The sequence below is a fragment of the Marmota marmota genome, unplaced genomic scaffold (assembly GCF_001458135.2).
Source record: "Marmota marmota marmota unplaced genomic scaffold, marMar, whole genome shotgun sequence".
In the NCBI taxonomy this organism is placed as follows: Eukaryota; Metazoa; Chordata; class Mammalia; order Rodentia; family Sciuridae; genus Marmota; species Marmota marmota.
In genome coordinates, this window is record NW_026000240.1 from 28,270,619 (window position 1) to 28,291,480 (window position 20,862).

Genomic DNA, 20,862 nt, shown 5'->3' on the forward strand with positions numbered 1-20,862 from the left:
AAGGATAGCACCATGCTGGGAATTTTCCATAGATAGATATGCTCACAGGGGACACAATTGGGGTCTTCCTCTCCTAAATGCTTCTGAATGGAGAATGCATTTACTCTATTCCTAGTCCTCCCCCCCAAAAAAAAATTTAAAAAGGAAGAAAAGACATGCTAAAATCCTAAGGCTCAATTCTATAGCCACCATCCTGCAGTTTGGCTCTTGGAAGAAAACTGATCCCAAGGCCTGGGGAATTGACAGAGTCTCCCTTGTGCTGGAAAATATTTGTGGTCCAGTATGGCCTTTAGTTACCCGGAACGTTTAATGTACCTTTTCCCCCATCTTTCACATCCGCTCAGAGAAGATGTTAATTTTCTGAAATTAAACACTTAGCTTGATTACTGTTTTGTTAATTGCTGCATTCAAAAACCCCCGGTGCTCCTGCCTGTTTAACATGGATGGTGCTGGGTAAATGATAGGCCTGGAGCTGGCATTCAGGTAGACGGAAAGCAGCACTGGAATGCCATCCCAACTACCCCCGACTGGGCTGGCTCAAGCAGCTGGGTCCCCTTCTGTGGGGCTCAGGCCAGGTCAGGGCAGAGTGGTTTTCATGGAGCCATATTTTTGGGAGACAGTGCACTCAGGAAGCCCCAGATCTCACCAATGCTTGGGAGAATGTAGGAGTTTAATTCCAACAGAACCCTGCAACAAAAGATGCCCAATGAAGGGAAAAACCACAGAGTACAGAAACGACACCATTTGCTGATGCCGGCATTAATTTCCGAAAGAGCATGCATTCGTGCAACTAGTTAATAATTTATTAGCTCATTCAATGAACATTTATTGAGGGCTTTCTATGTTTCAGGCATCTAGCTAGATGCTGGGGTGCAGTAACCAATAAGATGGGATAAGGACAAGCTCTTCTGGAGGGCCTGGTCTGATCATGGAGTTGATTTGCCACAGGGGTGTAGAGGGGTAAGATCAACAGGAGCCCCATTCCCTCCCACTCTCCTTGCCAAGGTCCCAGGCAAATGACTACCATCTCCTCATCCAACCAGTGTCCCCTCTGCAATTGAGGGTTATAACAACCCCATGTGGACTTCCAACAAGTTAAAGAGGGGTCAGAGAAGTAACCACCCAGGACTGAAAGGCTCTCTAGCAACTGCATGTGGTTACTTCTAACTTCTGGAACAGTATGGTCCTAAGAGCCAAGCTGAGCATCTGGGACCCCTTGAGTCACATCCGAGCAGAGACCCCACTCACTCTGTGACTGGCTTGGGCCTCTGATCCCAGTTCAGTGGGCGCCATGGACTAGAATGGGAGCTCCACCAAGGGACAGATTTGGGTCTGCTTTGTTTGCTGCTATGTTCCTGGTATATGGAGCCATGTGTAGCACACAGGTCATCTCAATAAATATTTGTTGTGAATGAGAGCCCTAAGAAGCAGGTACCCTTGAGGCAGCACTTGGAAAGCTGTCAAAAAGATTTTGTTGAGCAAATGAATGCATTTCCAAAGTCAGTCTTTAAATAGCCCAACCAGCCCTCTTTGAGGGTGGTGGGGTCTCTCTGTGTTCCTCTGTGGGGATCAGGGCTTATAGCATCATATTACGCATCATTCCTGACATTTTCCTTGTAGGAACCACAGAGGCAGATATCTGGTCATATGGCTGATCTGGGATGGATCTTAAGATGCCCTCTGGGGACCACCAGGACACATTCTGATTATCAGAGCCCTGCCAAACACTTATATAATATAACAATGTTTGTCTGTGGGGACCAAAGCCATCTGGCAAATATTTTTCAAGGCTCTGCGCCTAGCACTGTGCAGCACCTCTCTCATGAAACTGGCACAAGTGAGAAAGTCTGCTTCTCTACAGAGCTCATCATCTAGCTGAGAACCCCAAGGCTGCCCAGAGAATGGGTCTGAGAGGGCACAAGCCTGGTCATGAGCAGTGTCACCTGCTGACCTCCTAAGCTCCACAGACATCATGCCATTCTGCAAATGGGCCAGGACTCAAAACTAGGACTTAACAAAACAACAAAAACAGCCTTTCTAGAATTAACTACGGGGGGAAAAAGCAATGAAATGAACTATGAAATTGAATTAAGAATGGTAACAATTTTATTTACTTCTCCAAACTTTTTTCTCGATTCATTTCAACGAAAGTTGAAAGTCGCTCTAGTCTTTTTAAAGTTCTGACTCAATCTTTTCTCTGCTCTGGAGCAAATTTTGCCTGCTAATTTCCAATGAGACCAGCCTTTAAAAATGAACTGGTTTCAGCATATGGGATCTTAACACTCTACATTTTTACAGGCAGCGTGTAATATTGTTTTAATATTTAATTTTGAGATTTACATAATATCTTTCCTCCAAAGAGCTCAATATATTGCAATATCATAAATTCCTTTTCATATTCAAAGATTATTCTTTATGCATGCAAATACTATATTTAACCAAGGAATAATGTAAATTAGGTGATGAATTCGGAGGAATTGATGGTCTAGGTAATTATTTTGTGGGAAAAGGAGTGTAGTTGAGTGACTTTAATTCTCTAAGAACTTCAAAAATGCCCTAAAATGGACAAACTAGAGGGGTTTGTGACTATTAATAAAAGCAGTATTGTTTTTCCAAAACAATATGAAGTACTGGATTGTGTGTGTGTGTGTTGTGGGCACGGCAAATAGTATTTCACATGCATTTGGCACAGCAGGCCACACGTGAACTGTCCCTGATGTGACTGTCAGATATAAATTGAGCTGATGGAATCCTGAGAGTCAGGGGAAAAGTGTTACTTCTCTGAACACAAGGTGGATAGAAGGGCTCCTCTGAGTGGCAGGAGCATCCTGTGCCAGGTACTTAGTTTCTGGGCTCTGGTCCTAACCTCATCATTAGCTCATCCTGATGCAGACTTGACTATCATCTTCTCTGGTACCCACTTCTCTCAGCACAGAGCAAGCAGAGATCTATTATGTATCCGATGCAGATAACATCAGTCCCAAACAAAGAGAATGAGAAGCTCTGGAAGGAAACAGCCTAGGGAGAAAAATCCAGCACGTGGCTCTCTGGCTTAGGACATATTCTCAGAAAGGATGCTAGTCTCCCAGCCCATAGCGTGGTTCACAGAGTGATTTTTCCATCCGCTATCTCATTTGCTTGTCACCACAGAACTAGCAGGCAGGCATCATGATTCTCATTTTACAGGCAAGAACTGAGGGATCTTGGCAGATAAATGAACTTGTGTGAATCATGAGGGGAGCAGAGAGGGGGAACCAAATCCCAGAGTCCCTGCACTGCACCTCTGCTGCCACGAGCCCAAGAGGTGAGGAAGATGACTGCCCCAGGGTGGAATGAGACTGCATTGACAGCCCACTCATCATGATGGGTTGGGTAAATCAGATTAGCCCTCAGAATCAGAGGTTGCAAACCACAGCCAACAGGCCAAATCCAGAATTGGATTTGTTTGGCTCTCAAGTGCTCTAAAATTTTCTAATCAGTTGTCAACATTTTAAATCTGGATTTTCAGCTTATAAAATCAGGCAGCGCTGAGCCAGGCAACACTTGTGGGAGCCAGATAGTGATTGCATCTGTGTCCTTCAGTTCCCTGCAGTCCCCACTGATTGCTATTGCCTTAATATTATATATATATAATACTTAATAAAATAGTATTTCACACACACACACATATATATATATATATATATATATATATATATATATATATATATATATAAAATACTTAATAAAATAGTATTTCACATGCATTTGGCATAGCATTTGCCCCTTTTCCAATATTGCCTGGCCCTCACAAGCCGAGGAGTTTGTTCACTCTGGCTAAGGTGGTCCCAAATCATTCACTGATCTGATTTGTCTTTCCCCCAAAGATCTCCTCTGAGATTCCCTTCCCCAACTCCGATACTCAGAGTCTAGTTGGCAAAAGAGAGAAGTAAAGTTTGTCATTCACTTAATTTTTTCTGACAGCTGGATGATCCAGCCATCAGTCTGAATCTAGAGCCAGGTGTCGGAGACTGACTGTGGGAATCAGTGGTGGTGACAATGTCTCTGCAGATCTCTTGGCCACTGGAACAGAGAGCGTTCCACCTGATCTGGTCTATTTTAAAATCCTGGCAGCTGTATTCAGTGTGAGGCTGCATCCCCGAAGACCTCACGTAAATCCAAGCTTGCATAATTCATGACCAACCCTGACCAAAGATGATAGACATATTTTTTGACAGCTAAAGTGTCCCAGCTATGTGGCAATAGCTTAGAGAGAGCTTATAACTTACATGTACCGCCATAATGTGATTTTTTTTTTGATCAGTCTGAGGATAAAATGGCCACAAACCTGAGTTTGAAACCCAGAAACATCATTTTCTGGCTGTAAGGTGCTGAGCAAATTCCAGAAGCACTCTGCCTCCGGTTTCTTTATCTGACCCATCGCATCTCTGTAAAGAACTTGGAGGGGGTAGGCATGCTGGTGGTGCTTAAAAATGGCAGTTATCCACCGCTGCCTACAGCCTGGGTGAGGAGGATCCAATTCTCATGCTCCTAAGCAAATGAAAAGTACTTGAATGCCGCCACTGTGTATGTGACTGGGGTTGTGATGGAAGATGGAGACCAAGTCTCAGAACTCTACAGACCCTTTGGTGACCTCCAGATTGAGTTCACCTCTGCATGAAGAGCTATTGCACTGTGAGTCCAGTGATCCAGAAGATGATCACAGCCTGTCCAATTTTTTTTTTTCCTAGATCACAACTCTTGGAGTCCAGAAAAACCAGTTGTTGGAGACTCTAAAATGGGGAACACTAAAGTGGACAGAGGGATTGTCCACTTTTGGGACAGGCCTGGGGAAGGTAGAAACAAAAGAGATGATATCCTACTGACCCTACTTTAATTCCCAGATTCTCTGAGCACCCCATCATCCCAGATTCTCCAAATCCCTTTAGGCCTCTGCTTCCTAATCTGAAAAACAGGAACAATAATTTCTGTTATCCAGTAATTAAGAGGATCAAATGAGTCCACCTATTCCAAAATTCTTTGTGAACTCAAGAGCAACACACATATGAGGGGTCAAGGACAGTAATTATAACTCATTTCTTCCTCAGTCAGGACTCACCCACCCAAAATTCCAGGCAGTGTAGGTACTCAGTACACTTATTGGTTGACTTAATGTTTGATTCTGGGACTACTCCTGGTCAGATTCTTTACCTGCCATCTCATGACCCACACACTGGGATGGTGGTGATCACAGGCACTGACAGGGGTTGTATACTACCATGAGGCCGGGGAGGGAAGCTAACCCTAGGCCCCACCCAGAGTGCATGAGCTCAGGGTGTGCTGGGAAGGGATGAGACATGCCATGGCTTCGTTCTCAGTGGATCTGAGAACTTCAGTTTTCATGATGCCTGCTATTTAGTCTCTCATCCATCTTTGGTAAAACGTGTAGCTTCTGCTCATGTTACTAAACAGTTCTTGCAGAGATATAGGTTCAAATGTTTATTCTAATGTTTTCTACCTGAAAACAATAGTAAGTGCTGGATGAAGGCAACTTGTATTCATATAAGTCTTTACCAAACCAGTGTGACATCACCAGGTTCCTCCAAAGCTCACAGACCATGAATTTATGGAACCACTGGTCTTTGTGATATTTGCCTTAGAGCACCACATACCACCAAGAAGCAGTTTCATCTTTCTCTCACTGATTGTCAACTTTCTGGTGTCAAAATTCCAGCAGCACTAACAAGGAATCCTACATTAGAAGATCAAAATGGAGATGGAGACTACAAAATCAGGGAAGACTGAGAATAAAAAGGGCTTTTGAGAAGGAGATCAAAGGGCACGAGACATGTGTCTGCACAGGAGCAAGTGGCTGAGGATAAAAACAAATATCTTGAGTTTTGTTAATGCAAGGGCCCCTGCAGGAGCCTTGGTCCCTCAGCTCCCCTGCAGCCTGGGAAGGTGCAGATGGCAAAACAAGCAGATGGGCAGGTTCGGGAATAGCAGGATAAGGGAAGGGAGAAGGGAGGGGACGAAATAAAAGCAAATTGATGTAAGTGGCAGGTTTATTCGCACATGCTTAGAGAGAGAGAGAAAAGACCGCCAAGCCCAGCATTACATGACAGCCTGGCAGGATTGTTATTCCCAGAAGCTGGGACACTAAAATACTTCAGCCAGTTTTCTGCCTTAAACTCTCCAAGGGAAATACTCCTAACAAAGGCAGCTTATACTACACACTCAACATAATGCAGAAATTACCACTCCCTATTCATCGGGTAAGATGGACCACCACAACCTTTGTCTCCATGGCACCAAGGATATGGTCACCAGCTGGAGCCTTCTACACTTCTACTCTTATTTTCTCACTATACATGTATGCATGTAAACACGTGACCATGCGCATACATACAAACACGCCCCATGAATACACACACACACACACACACACACACACAACAACAACAACGCAGCCATCTGGACAGCTATGAACTCCTACAACACCTTTTTTTTCTTCTCAGTTCTGACAGCTTAAACCTAAGAATCATCTGGCATCAAAGATGCCTGGTATTAAACAGGCAGAACAAGGCTGAGGATGGAGAGGCGAGGAGAGAAGAAGATGGAGTGGGAAAGGGGAGATGCTCAGAGGGAGAGAGAGCACAGAGAGATGTCAGTCTCCTGCTATTCTACTAACAAGCTGTCCTTCTAGAATTCAGTGATTGAGAAAAATCTATAATTCCAAATAAGATCATGGTCTACTGCCTATGACCCCCATTGCCTGCAGATGTGGTGTTCATTCGCCTCTGCAGGTTGCACGGTCACACAGGGGAGAGACTGTTCTTTTCTATTTCCCTTGGTATTCACCGCGGGGGCACAGCCTACAATGCTTAGGATACACCATCTTGCGGCTCTATAGTTTGAGTCCTGCAAATTCTCCAGTTCATGAGTTTCATGGGAGGAACGAGCGTTTCCAAGTATCACTGTGTCTGTCACAGTATCTAATCCACAGCGTGGCATAGAGTGGATACTAAATGACTGCCTCTTAATAATGAATGAGTAAATAAATGAGTGAGTTAGTGCATGAATGGACTGGCTCAATGGATATAAAAAGAAATGGATTGTTGTTGTAAGAGGTGTGAAAAGCAATAAAGAGAAAAGATCAGAAGAGTAAGAGATAAAGAAATAAAGAGAAGAAAATGTGCTCTGAGTTGCGCGTGGCACAGAGATGTACCCGCCATTGGGTGTGATCTATTGCCACCTATCTGAGGTCTCTATAACATTGTAGCATTCATGTGAGCAAGCTATAAAGGGGAATTCAGTCTTGAATAACAGTTTAATCGAAAAACAACTTATGAAGGCAATATTGCTTTTATCATATGATTTGTGGGAAATGGCTTTCATTAGGTTTTCCATTAAAGCATCATTGGGGTTCTGTTCTCAAGGTCTCGCAATTCTCCCACCCACTCACCCCATTCTTTTGTCTGTCTACCCTCCTGTGCATCTGTCTATCAGTGCATACATCTATTAGTCCACCCCTCTGTCCATCTGTCTGCCCATCCCCTATTCATCTCTCCAACAGCATTTAGTGAGTGAGTCCTGGCTAGGTGCAGAGCGCTCGGCTCTTTCTAGCTTGGATATACATCTCTGCTTTGATGCTGGACAGAAGAAAATACCCTAGTCTCCTGTGCACTCTCGAAGTCCAAACATGACAATTGCCTCCTCCATGGCTGCGATTGCCTGCCACTTGATGCTTTCACCCCTGGGATGAGGCCTGAAGGCAGACTGGCAGAATGGAGATGGCTGCAGCCATGTCCCTACCCAGAGCTGGGTGAAAAGCCAGCCTCACAGAGAAGGATCACAGAGACTCCAGACTTACCTGCTTGGTTTGTGGTGATGTTGACAGAGACATGCTGTGGGGGGAAGGGACTCTTGCTGGAGACCCCATTGATGGCCTGGATGTCAAAGGTGTAGGGGGTGTGGGCCCACAGGCTGCTGATGGAGACTCGGCACTCCGTCAGGCCCAACTGTCTGGGCACAAACTCCACGTTGTCATCGCAGCGGGAACAGCTCCTGCGGTCTGCGCGGCACTTTTTGCAGATGATGTTGTAGGTGACATCATCTCGCCCACCAGTCTCCCTTGGAGGGTGCCACTCCAGAATGATGGATGTCTCATTGACGATGGAGATGACATTGCGGGGACCTGACGGGACACCTGCAGGGAGACAAAGGTGGGCACAGTGAAGCTAGCCACAAGCTTCCTTGTCCAGTATCTCTCTGGTCTGCATCTGGTACCTTCCCACCCTCATCATAAACTCCACCCCCTTCCTCAGCCTCACATATCTGTGCTCCAGTTCATGACATGAAAAAAAAAATGGTGGATTGCTGCAGTCTGGCTGGGCACAAATCACAAGCCACTGAAGCAGGAACAAACTTTATTTCTGAACTCCACCAGCACACTCCACTCACACAACCGGGAACTCTCCCAAACGCCACCCACGCGGCTCCTCCAGGAACGACCAATGTGAAATCCCTCCTCCAGCACTTCCCCAACCAATGAGAACTCTTCAGGAATCCCCGTGAGAGCTCAACCAGAACTCAACGGGAACTCTGCGAGAACTCAAAAGTCATCATCTGAATGGCTTGCTGGCGTCACCTCTCAACCACTACTTCTGGCAAAAATGCCATGCGTCATCCCGACTCAGCTGTGGCCCACAACAGTGGATAGAGATGACAACCTGTTCCGAACTCCCCTATTGATCATCCCCATTGAAGTTGTCTTTCTTTTAGCCCTATGTGCTAAGAAATGTGAGTTCAATCTTCTTGTTCTTGGACCAATTCATATCCTCCAGCCAGATTTTGGGTTAATAAAATGTGTGTACATTGGAGGCTTACTGAATCCCTGGTCTTCAGTGGAGTAGAGGTCAAGGGTAGTGGGATATGAGCAGCCCCATCCAAAAGCCCCAACAGATCCTGGAATATTGCACAACACAATTTAAGATCTATGTGGTGTGTACTTTATGGTTGGGATTTTTTTTTTTTCCTGTAGGACAGGTTGCAAGAGCACCTGGATAGATGAATATTCACATTGCACCAACTTCGGTGCATGAAGTCAAGAAGCATTGTTGGACAGAAGAAGAGTCAGACAATCACAATTTTTGACCTCACAACAAAAGAAAAACATAGGAGAGTGTGTTCTGGACTCTCAGTTAGCTATTTTACATGCATTGCCTCGTTTACGCACCTCAAGAACAGTACCAGGAAGATACAATAATTATCACAATTACTTAGGAAACTAAAGCTTATAGAGAAGACTGGCTCTGATATCTACGTCTAGATTTAGATCTACATAAGGATCTAATATGATATAGATCATATGGTCTGTAGGAACTGAAGCCAGCATGAAAGCTCATGTTCTTAACTACACCCCAGCTCTGAACACACTCTCCTTCTCCAAGCCAGCCAATCTCACTGGGACTCAAGGAGGGCAGCTTCTTCTCTCCGAACAGCTGTTTATGGCTGTTCCCATCCAGCAGAAGAGGAAATGTCTTGTTGCAATATTCTGGAAAGCTTGGTACTTTGTAGGAGAGCCGGATGTTGCTGAATGAACTGTCACGGCGCTGGGTAGTTTGAGATGAAGTTGGACGACTTCCTGCCAGATCCTAGCCTCAGATTCCCAAGCATGAGCACTGGTCTCCTCAATGTCAAATGGATGGAAATGAATCCTGCCCAGAAGCCCCCACCCCTTTCCTAACAGCGGGTCTGCTGGAGCAGCCTCTCCGGATAGTAATGCATTCAGAATTCATGCACGTGACCATTGCCAGCTGAACGAAGACATGTGTAAAGTGATTCATGCTGTAGACAGGAATCAAATGCCAACACGCAAAATGAGGGAATAACAACAAGGTCGAGGGGCACCAGGGAAGGATTCGGCGCTGAATCAGTCAACAGCACCAGCTAGAGCAGAAAGCAAATATTAAATCAGATTCTATTAAGACATGAAAGAAAATCAGTACAGTACTATATAAAGCCCATTAGGCCTGAGCGAGAGCACAGCATTCGTGCACGCTTGTGACAGGGCAGAATTCATGGAACATTTTTACTGAAGTCTTGCAAACGGTGTTCAAGAATTCCCTACCCATCTGCCCAGGGATAAACATCCATCTCTCTTTAAATCAGCACACAGGTAGTACTGGGAAAGCAGTTGGTATTGTCCCAGGTGGACTCTTACTGGGCCAGGATGGCCTTGCCAAACACTGCACAATTCATTAACATCCATATTGGTCAATGCCTGTCTTGGACACGTCTGTTTGCTTCAGACTGATGACACTCATGCCACAAGCTCCCAGCTGTCAATGACATTGTTGCTTGTCTCACAAAGCAGACAGCCTAGCCTCACCCAAAGGCCACCGTTTCTCATCCTTAGTAAATGTATACTCCTAGTGCCCACTGTATGCTGGGTGTGGGGCAAATCTTTTTAAAAATAATATCATATTGCATCCTCAGAGAGGCAGGTATTGATGGAGAAAGTGGCCATGTCTCTCTCCCATCCTTCCTCCAGGGATCTCCTCTCTCCCCAGAGCTTCAACCTCACCCTCTTCCCTAACTCCAGCTTCTCCTCTTAAACTTGCATAAGTCTTAGTCTGTTCCAGCAATTTACCTGCAGAGGACCCTCAATGTGCATAGCTGAGAGTCCTAAGTCCAAACATCAATCCCCTCACATCTTTCTACCTCCTACGCTCTCTTCCTTACTCTCCAGCCAGCTTCTTCAGAGAAGAAACTGTCTCTCTTCTCTCCCTGCAGAGCCAACTGGAGCCTGGTCACTTCCCTGCTCCTTCACCATGACAGCCTTTCCTTTGGCCTTCTAGTGGACAAATCCAGGGAACACAATTCAGTCTTTAATTTTTCTTGATACCTTGTGTCGTTACCAGTGAGGCCCTGGGCATCACATCTTTTGTCCTCCCAAGGTCATGGACCATCACCACAATCTGTCAGCTTCATCAACTTTTCCTCAAATATTTTCTTTCTTCTATTTCCCCACAGCCTCAGAATCCCAGGCCGCATCCATTTTCCTGCCCTATTGACAAATCCTCCAAGTCAATGCTCTTGCATTTCTGCAATCTCTCAGATCCATTCTCTTCTGCCAGAATGGGAGCTTCTAAAATGCACATGAGACCCAAGTGTTCCTATGCTCAAAGTCTTCAGCCTTCCAATTATCTGGGATATTTACCCCTGATCCCCTTTCATAACATTCAACTTCCCTCCGGTCTTGCTGATGTCAATCACATCCTGGGCCCTTGCCCCTTACCCCTATGGCTAATAGGAATATTCCTGAAATTTCCTGCATGAACTAAACTCTCTTCATACCTCTGAGCCTCTGCGCCATGTTCTTCCTTCTGTCTGGGATTCCTTCCCCTCTTTATCTACTTAATGAACTCTTGCTCACTCTTAGAAATCCAGTACCCATTCTACTAGGAGCCTTCTCTCATGCAGAGCAGGCATGCATTTCTTTTTCTGAGCATTGATAAGATTGATAAACCTATTTCTAGATTCCATTATTACCTTATAAGGGTCTCTATCTCTTCTCTGTGTCCTCACTATATCAGCCTTTTGGTAGGTAGAGACAGGTGTCTGGTTTGCCTCTGGTTTGTCCCAAGCCCAGACAGCAGATTACCTGCAGAGGACCCTTGCAATATGGTTTTCTACTTTTCCTCTGTGTGCATGGATGAGAGCCCATCTGTGTACCCCTTTTCCAGCATGAGACAGAATGCCCTGCTTTTGGCACGTAGAGGGGCCTGAGGAAGGCTTTGAAGCAGCAACCGCAGTGAGGACCCACTGCCTGTGATCCTAAGTGGCAAAGGCTTTGGTGAGAAAAAGGTAGCAAGTGAAGAGTGGGTTTGGAATGTCTGGCCCTATCCCTGATCTGGAGCAGTGGCGGTGATTTGCCCTGATCAGTCTACTCTCTGTCCATTTGCTCCCAACTGACCAGGAACAAAAGAGTGATTTGTGATAAGAATGGAGACTTCCCATGCAGCACTCCCTGGACACTTCTCATTCTTGGGTGCTTCTCAGAATGAGTGCATCTGTAGGAGATGAATGCAGGTTTATAGAGGAGGCCGTGGTTGCTAAGTCCATAAATAAATAAATCTGAATCCTTTTCAACCAAGGAGCAGGGACAGATGTTAAGAAATGTGCCATCTCTTGAAGAGCCCAACATGTTCTGCTACGTATTCTTCCCCTGGCATGCCGTGTTCAGCTCACAGAAGAGGGGCCTGTGCATATGGTGGAGATGAGCCAAGTCTGGGCCATAACAATGACTGGGGCCTCATTCATCAGTTATTCATTCATTCATTCATTCATTCATTCCTTGAACAAGTATGTCCTGTGCTCTTCTAGGCTCTTGGGAGGCTCTTGCAAGACTGGCAAGCTTCTGCTCTCATGGAGCTTGTGGTTCTCTTTGGTGAATGGAAACTGACAGGATCGAAGGAAAAAACAGAGATAAATGAGAAGATTTCACACAAGAAGAAGTGCTATGAAATAAAATAGTCCTGGGGCTCAGATGGTCTCCTAACAATGCTGAAGTCTGTCCCTTATTCCCTTGAGGCCTGCTCCAGGTCTCATGTCTCAGTGGTTAAAACACAATAATGGCCCCAGGTGTCAGTGCTCAAGCATCCTGATGAGATGGGTACATTCCTGCAGGTAGTCTGCCCAGTCTCTGCCTGAATGAAGAGCTGGACCATGGCAGGTTTGGCCTGTGCATAAATCTCCTAGATGAGGGTTGCTAGAACTACTTTCTATCCAGCTTTGCCTCCTGGGTTTGGGGCCCCACTCTTTGCAGGAAGTATTCACCCAGAATTTGTGCCTCAGAAACATCCCTAGGAAGGAGATAAAAACATTAGAAAGGTGAGCACAGAGAGAAGCCACAAAGGAGGTAGGAAATTTGCCATCTCTATCAGCAAAAGCCTTTGTGATGGCTGTGGCAGGGCTCAGCACCACAGTCTCCTCGTCTGAGCTCCCTGCTCTTGTGTCTGGTTCCTTGTTTTTCTTAATTACATACAGACAGGATTTTTGAAGCCTCTCTGATCTATTGCCACAGTTACTGATAAACACATTCTGTTCAAAGGGCTAGGGAAATTGAGTCTGTGGAAGGGTGGGAAATGTTGAGCAGTGATTTTTAGTTTGGATGAGGAGGGGGCATGGTGGGTACCGAGTTATGGGAAGGGGTCTCCAATGTCTTCTAGGACGTGCCATGGTTGGCTCAGCCCACATGGAGCATGGTTGTTATTGGGACTTCAAATAATTAACTAGACTCTTTTTAGAGCCACGGGGCAGTGTATTGCCATCTTGAGGTAGAAACCTTGCTGTTTCTTAATGTGGTTTGGGCCAGATTTTTTGCTTTGTTTTTGTGTTAAGAATGGAGACACAGGGTGTGTGGCAGAGAGCCGATGAGTTTATTTGTAGGCATTACGTTAGAAATGAGAGCACTCTAGAGTAACCACAGGGAAAATATGCTGAAGATAGCTAATTCCTTTATCAGCAATCTTAATAAGGACAAGCTCCTATTGTTAGAATTTAGAAACTAATATCAGGCTGGTAAAAAGTGCCCAGCAGAGAGGGTTCTATTAACTGTGCTTTGCTACCACCAAGTCTGCCTCCTTAGATAACTCCCCAGGGGATCTAATGAGGATTACAACAGTCTTAAGGGGGTACTCTACTGGGACACCCCACATGTTGGCTGGGATTGTGCTCTTATGCATCAGGCCAGAGATGGATCCTCTCTGATGAAAGTAACAAAGTTTTCACTTAGAAAAAAAATGAACATGTATTTAAAGACATATATAATTTTTCAGATTGTGAGATCAATCAATGAACTCCCTAAATGTTTATGGCAACCAAGTTGACCACCTCTAGAAAGTAAAGTTTGAAGGCTCAATTTCTTCATCTGACAAATGGTAATTCTGAGAATTAAATGAGATAATAAGCCCACATTGTTTAGCTGTGGTTGGTATGCAAAAGAATTAAGTAATATCAGCTGTTGTTATTAACACTATTAGTATGTCATTATTAGATTATCTATAACCTTGAGCCACTCATCTAATTAAGACTGATCTCATTCAGTCAATCCATGAGCACAGAATCTGCTGAGCACTCTAAAAACTATGAAGATGAGGAAGTTATGTTGGGGAACTCAGATGCAAGACCCTATACCTATGGCATACTGGGAACTGTGAACACATATAGTTAAGAAAGTAAATGCTACAGATACAAATTATATTATAGATACTGGGGGAAAAGATAAGACTAATGTAGATCAACACATTCAGGCATGATATTTGGGGGTTCTAGTTTCAAAGTGGGAGCTATACCTGGGGGAAAAGCACCTTGGAAACCCTCTGCCCTAATCTATACTCTCTAGGTTACTAAGCCCAAGAAAACATGCCCCAAAAGGGACACAACCTTACCCTTGAGTATGAGGCTGTGTCTCCAGAATGTGTCCAGCTCTTATGACCTCCTGGACTTGTGGCCTCTGTTTCCTGGCCTCCTAAGAGGTTGTCTGACTCTGGCATGGTATCTATCTATTAATTGACCTCCCTGACTAAAAGACAAGGAAACACTTTATTCAATCCAATGGCAAATAATGCTCTCTACTATGTCTCTCTTTAGGAAAATTCCTGGGAGAGGTCAGACTAGAACCTAGACATAGACATAGCCAAGACAGAGTCTTGGAATGAGCCAAGAAATGCATTTAATATGCAAAACTCCCGAGTCAAGAGAGTTCAAAACGTGTAATGTCCTCATGGTTAAGAAGAGTCAAGACTGTAGTTTGGAAAAATAACTGCAATCTTCAATGTGGACTGAAGGTTAAGAAGTGGCAGAAAGAAAGGCCAGAAAATGATATTAGAGAGAGGGATGATGGGAAAGAGTGTGGTATGACAGTATGTGAATACATAAGTGGTGTGATCCAGGGGAATGCTCCAAAATGATGGTTCTATCAGGACATCTCTTTCCCCTTTTGCTAACTAAGACAGCTAGTTAAGTAAACCACGTGTGAGTGATGTGAAGCTTTCCTGAAGAAGGTGAAAAGTCTTTGAGATTTTACAGGGAAAGAGATAGAATTCAAGGAGCAGATTCAGACATGGAAATGGGGAAATAGAGACCTGAAGAGGTCTTCTGTGGGTGCAAAGCATGCAGAAAATCAAACCAGGCAGGTTGTATTGCCTTTGCCTTAAAGACAACATACAGGAAGAAAAGCAGGACGGTTTGGAGTTAACATGAGTCAAAGAGAAAATGTTTGCAGACATGTAGTAGAATTATCAAATAAACATGAAATGAGCTTCATGCTCAGTTTCATTTTTTCCTTTGATAATTGCTTATTTGCAAACAATGCCAAAACAAAACCTTTCTTTATTCTTTCCAGCGCCATTTATAAGATGGCACACCCCAGCCTGAGGTCAGCTGTCTTTTTCTCCCTCCTCTCACATGATATTTGGGAGTTCTTCCTCTTCCACCTTTACCTTACCAAGTGCAAAATTCCTGGAAGAGGTCAGACTAGAACCTAGAACAGTAAAGTTTTAGAGGAAAGCGTGTGATATGCCACAAAGGTTTGGTTCAGGACCTTGGAGAGGGACATGAGTCTGCAAGCCTCCCCATCCCCTTCACTGAGGTTTCCTTGCTGGTAATGGGGCAGCTTCTAAAGATGCTATGCCAGGCTCCATGATAATACCACAATAACAGGGGTTAGGAGCAGAAGGGATTGTCAGGTTATGTCATGGGTGGAGTAGGACTCCTGTGGCCATATTGGCAAACTGGGAAAAAGTCATCAGGGACCTGGTGGAAAATGGTGGCATCAGAATGGGGAGACGGGTGAGTCATTAAGAGAATGCCAAAAACATTCTTCTCTCAACATTGGAAGTTTGGAAAGATCCAAGTGTGGTGATGGACACCTGTCATCTCAGCAATTCTGGAGGCTGCCAGGAGGATCACGAGTTCTAAGACAGTCCCAGCAAATTAGGAAGGCCCTAGGCAACTTAGTGAGACCCTGTCTCAAAATAAAATATAAAAAGGTCTGGGGATATGGCTCAGTGTTAAGCAGCCCTGGGTTCAATCTCTAGTGAAAATAAAATAAAAGAAGTTTGGAGGAGATTGAGGTCTTTGGGGGGAAAAAAACAGATCAAGGACTGTCTGTAATTTGTGAGTGTTGAGCAGCAGACATGTGAACACCATTTTCCTTAATATGGAGGATGTATGTCTGGAGTGCTGACGTGTTCCTTCTAGTCAGGGAGTCATGCTGGGGTCCAGAGGCAGCAGGGGCTGAAATGCTGATTGATGCCTGTCCTTTTGCAAGCTCAGGTATCTTTTGAGGTTTATTTATTTTTTCTCAAAGTGTAGGATGTTTCCTAGGGTAAGAAGGAGAGGGCACTGAAACCTGGGGAAATCGTATTGACTCACTTTTCCTGGAAGCCATGTGAGCATGATCTTCCTCGGGATACTTTTATGTATTTTGGAGTCACTTGAAGATGAAATCCAGGAGCAACTCACTAGAGATGGGAGGGGAGTCACACATGTGCAGATTCAGAAGAAACCAAGTCAAATCCCAGGCTTTGGCATAACCTCACTAGGCCTCAGCATGTTTGCTGGTAAAAATGGGATGGCAATAATTATAATTGACAGGAGCATTATAAAGGGCTACCAGTTGGGCAATGTACATAAAGGGTTACAATAGCGCCTGCCAAATGACTTGTCTAATGGTGTCTGTGCATCTAATTCATTATTATATCAAAATAATTAGTTCAAATACAACGATACAGGCAAAATGCTTGCCATCATGGAGTTTGTATTCTAGTGGAAGAGTCAGCTGATGCTTCAGTGAGTAGAAAAATGTATGTTGTAAGTAGCAACTAGGTTCTGAGGATAAATAGAGCAGGAGAAGGGAGATGGGTGATGGTGGGTTGGGATGGGGAGGTGAACTCTCTTGGAGAAAAGGCCATTGGACAGAGACCTGAATGTGGTAAGTCAGGAACCAAGTCAATATCTAGAGGGAATGTCCCCAGACCAAGGGCCAGCCTATACAAAGGTCCTGAGGAGGAAATGCAGTAGGCTTACTTGAGGACAATGAATGGGATAGTGTGGCTGCAAGACAGTGATCAGAAGGGAGAGAAAAAGAAATAGATTAGAGAGGAGTGGAGTAGGCAGAATATCTAGGTCCTGGGCACAGGCTGAGGGGATTTTACTCTCAGTAAGATTTTAGTGTAAGGAGGTCTCCGAGCAGACGAATGACATGTTCAGACTTTTTAAGTACCACTTTAGCTGCCTTGTGAGGACAGGATATGAGAGGATAAAAACAGAAGCAGACAAACCATTAGGAGGCCACAGAAGTCACCTTAGTGACAGGCAACAGCATTCTGGGCCAGGGATGCAGCAGTGGGGAGGAGAAAGGGCAGGTTCTGAATAATTTTAAAACATTTTTTAAATATTCAAAATATTTTTAAAAACAGTCTTTTTACAGACATTACATAACTAGTTTTTATCTTCACAATTCTGTGCATCTTACTATTCCCATTTTAATGATGAGAAAATTGAGGATCAGAGAGGCAAAGTGGCTTGTCTGTCACTCACTGAGTGATTGATTAGCACTGATGTGCACACCTGGCATCAACAGACTTCACCTTCTAGTGGGCTCAAGCAAGGACTCCTTGCTAGGTACAGTGGCACAGGCCTGTAATCCCAGTGGCTTAGGAGGCTGAAGGAAGGAGGACTGAGAATTAGAAGCAAGCCTCAGCAACTTAGTGAGGCCCTGAACAACTCAGGAAGACCTTGTCTCAAAATAAAATGTACAAAAGGGCTGGGATGTGGCTTAGTGGTTAAGTGGCCCTGGGTCCAGTCGTGGGTACCAAAGAAAAAGGACTTATGTACCACCAGTAGCTCCTCATGGACATGACCCTGACCCGGTGCCCTCATTAGGTCATTTCCCTGGAGATTTCTGTAGGAGCATCTGAAACAACAGAAGATGACCTTGGTTTCCATTTCAATAGAGTTCTGTATGCAATTTTGAATTTTCTTTTAATAATAAACCCTTCATGCAAAGTACAGTGCTAGGCAATGTTTTGTTTATTACTTAATAAAATCAGTAGTCCCAACATCCTGGGAGGATGGACTCAGTTTACATATGAGGAAAGACAAATAAACCTGGATCAAATCATGTGGCTGGCAAATGGCATAAGCAAGACTTGAGTGCAGGTTTGGTCCCTAACAGTGTAAGGTACAGGTGAGACACAAAAGCAGCCAGGTGCTGGGCAGGGGGTGGCTCATGGTAGGCAGAAAGCTCCCACCTCAGCCTGAACCACCTCAGTCCTCTTCCTGCAGAAATAGAACAGCCGCGGCTGCAGGATGGGGCTGAGCAAGTCTGCACGTGTTGCTCATTAGGGTCTTGGAAACGCTGGGCCTCGCTCAGGCAATTCCCCTAATCATAACAGTTAGTAATAAGGAGAAATGATTAGTCAAAACAAGGAGGGACCCTGCTGAGAGGGATTTTGGGAGCCTCAAAGAGCCCAGCGTTATACATTTCACCAAATATGAATGTTTACAGAAAGAACTTCTTGCTTCTCCTTCGTCAATGGATCTAATTGTCTGGCAGAGAGGAAGTGGATCCCACTTTCTTGGAAAAGAGTCAGCCCCTCTCTCTGGGCTGAGCCTAACTAAGTCTGAGAGTCCAGGGTTCCTGGGATTCTGCAGAAGCCCTTGTAGGAAGGGTGAGGCCCTGCAGACTGGAGGCGGCATGATTCAGTAGGAGTGTGTTATGGCCCCTGTGAGGTCACTGCTACATGGGGGATGGGTACCCAGTTAAATCTCTTACTTGTGGCCCAAGATGAGAGGCAAGTTTTAATATAAAGCACCCTGACCTGCAGAAATACCCTGGGGACACTCAAAGTCAAGGACAACCATAGGTCATGCGATCTCAAAAACGTGGCCTACAAGTCCCTCTCCTAGCCTTAGAACAGGCCTCAGAAGCCTCCCAAAATAATGTAAATGCACTGGACTCAGAAAACAGGGGCTAACTGCCATCCCTGCCACAGTGTAACTTCATGGGTCACTTACTGTAGTCATTCATAGATTCTTGAGTGACCAACCTGTCCATGAGCTGTGCTGTGCAGGTGAGGCTGTGGGCAAGCTCCCTGCTGTCCATCCTGAGGAGCTCAAAATCTGCAGGGCAGTGGCACTTGTACAACATCCATAGAGGCCACGGACTGACAAGGCTGGTAAAGGTCAAGCCCGTGAGCCTGGAGAGGGCTAGGCAGTGTGCTTAGGGACTTGGAGGGGACACTGTCCTCTTCACACTCATGTGGAAGTCAGTGGAAGAACATCAAGCCTTAGTGTGCTGTACATGTACAAAGGACTGCCTGGTGTGGTTATGCAGGAATTCCTGTCCTCCTTTCATCTTCTAGAAGGGAAATCGTGACTCTGTGCACACTTGTACAATGAGTAAAAGAAAGACATTGGGCAGAAGACTTGAGCATCAGGCCCTAAAGCAGGGAGAACATGAGGCCTGCAGCAGACCTCCTATACAGGACCTCCCAAGATTCTAGGTAGGGGCCCTTTTCATGACCCAGTCAATTGTCAGAGGGAGTTTCTCCATAGCAATGTCTGCTGCAAAATCATTGTCCTAGGCCACATACCACTAGGGCAGGCTCCAAGGTGTTTTCTTAAGAGAGAAAAATTCTAAGTCTATCTAAGTCTTCCTGAATTCAAAGGACTCTGGAACACATTTCTATCTTTGGGATAATGGAAGGCTAGACCTTCCTGGGGCATGACATTCACAGAACTCCTTGTTCTGGCCTGCATTATTTCTAACTGATGCATTCAGGACTTGAAATGCCCCAAGCCACTCATTTGATTTAGCATGATCTGATGCAGTCCAGAGCTTGGTGATTCTCTCTAGGCAGGTGCCAATAGGAAGACTGAGATCAGGACAGGAATCCAAAGCAAGGACAATGATGTTCTGCATCTTGAGATCTGGTTGGTGGTCCCTGGGCCAAGACATGCCAGGGATGAAGGTCACACAAATAAGGACATCCTTGAAGGTGGAAAAGAAACTACGCTCCCTCAGAATCTCAGGAATGTAGGAGCTGTCTGGTCCCACAGGGCACACAGTCTACTGTGAACTCTCAGATGCTAGACACTTTCCAAAGTTTCTTTTAAAAGAAGACAACAATCTGGATCAGACTGAACAAGTCCTCACTGCATGTATGGACTGAGGGTTTGACACTGGTGGGAATGAGGCCCTCAGGTGACTGCATGACCAGGAATCCTATCTCCTCGCCATGCTCTGAGAGAAAGTGGTGCACTTGGAGAAGTCCTGTATTTCACAGTTACTCAAAAGTGACCAAGAGTTTCCTCCCTGGACCACAGAATTTTTTTAAATTGTCATAATTCTATTCATCTTTTTAAAGAGACTGTAGATCAGAATGGCATCCAGACCACAGCTGGAAAGAGAATATGAGTCGAATAGTCACGAGACATGCATTCCATTTTTCTTGGGGGGTACAAGAAGAATCTTCCAGGCCCTCTCATGCAGTTCTACAAGAGACATGTGCTGCCTCTCTCCAGATACAGAGGAGACACCCCAGTTTCAAAGACAACAATTCAAGGTCTGCCGCAGTCTACACCTGTGGAGCCTAATCCCTTGGAACCTCTTTCTACAGTACGACTGGAAAATTTATCATGTAGGCTGGGTATTATTAGTAACTGTGCTATTCTATCTCCTGGTGAAATTACTGATATACCCTTTGGAGAACTGGCTATAATTTTTATTTCACCTTCATAATCGGGATCAATTACCCCAGGACTTATCATAAGTCCTTTTAGAGTAGAAGAGCTGCGTCCCAATAATAA

At 44.9% G+C, this 20,862-nt stretch overlaps 1 protein-coding gene across 1 annotated transcript in view; it reads right to left on the reverse strand.

Annotated features, from left to right (window-relative positions):
* Positions 1–20,862, reverse strand: part of Ephb1 (EPH receptor B1) — a 425,502-nt gene that overhangs the window by 102,964 nt on the left and 301,676 nt on the right. The window contains exon 5 of the mRNA XM_048794387.1: positions 7,853–8,188. Within this exon, the coding sequence (XP_048650344.1) occupies positions 7,853–8,188 (336 nt within the window). The remainder of the gene's footprint in view (positions 1–7,852; positions 8,189–20,862) is intronic.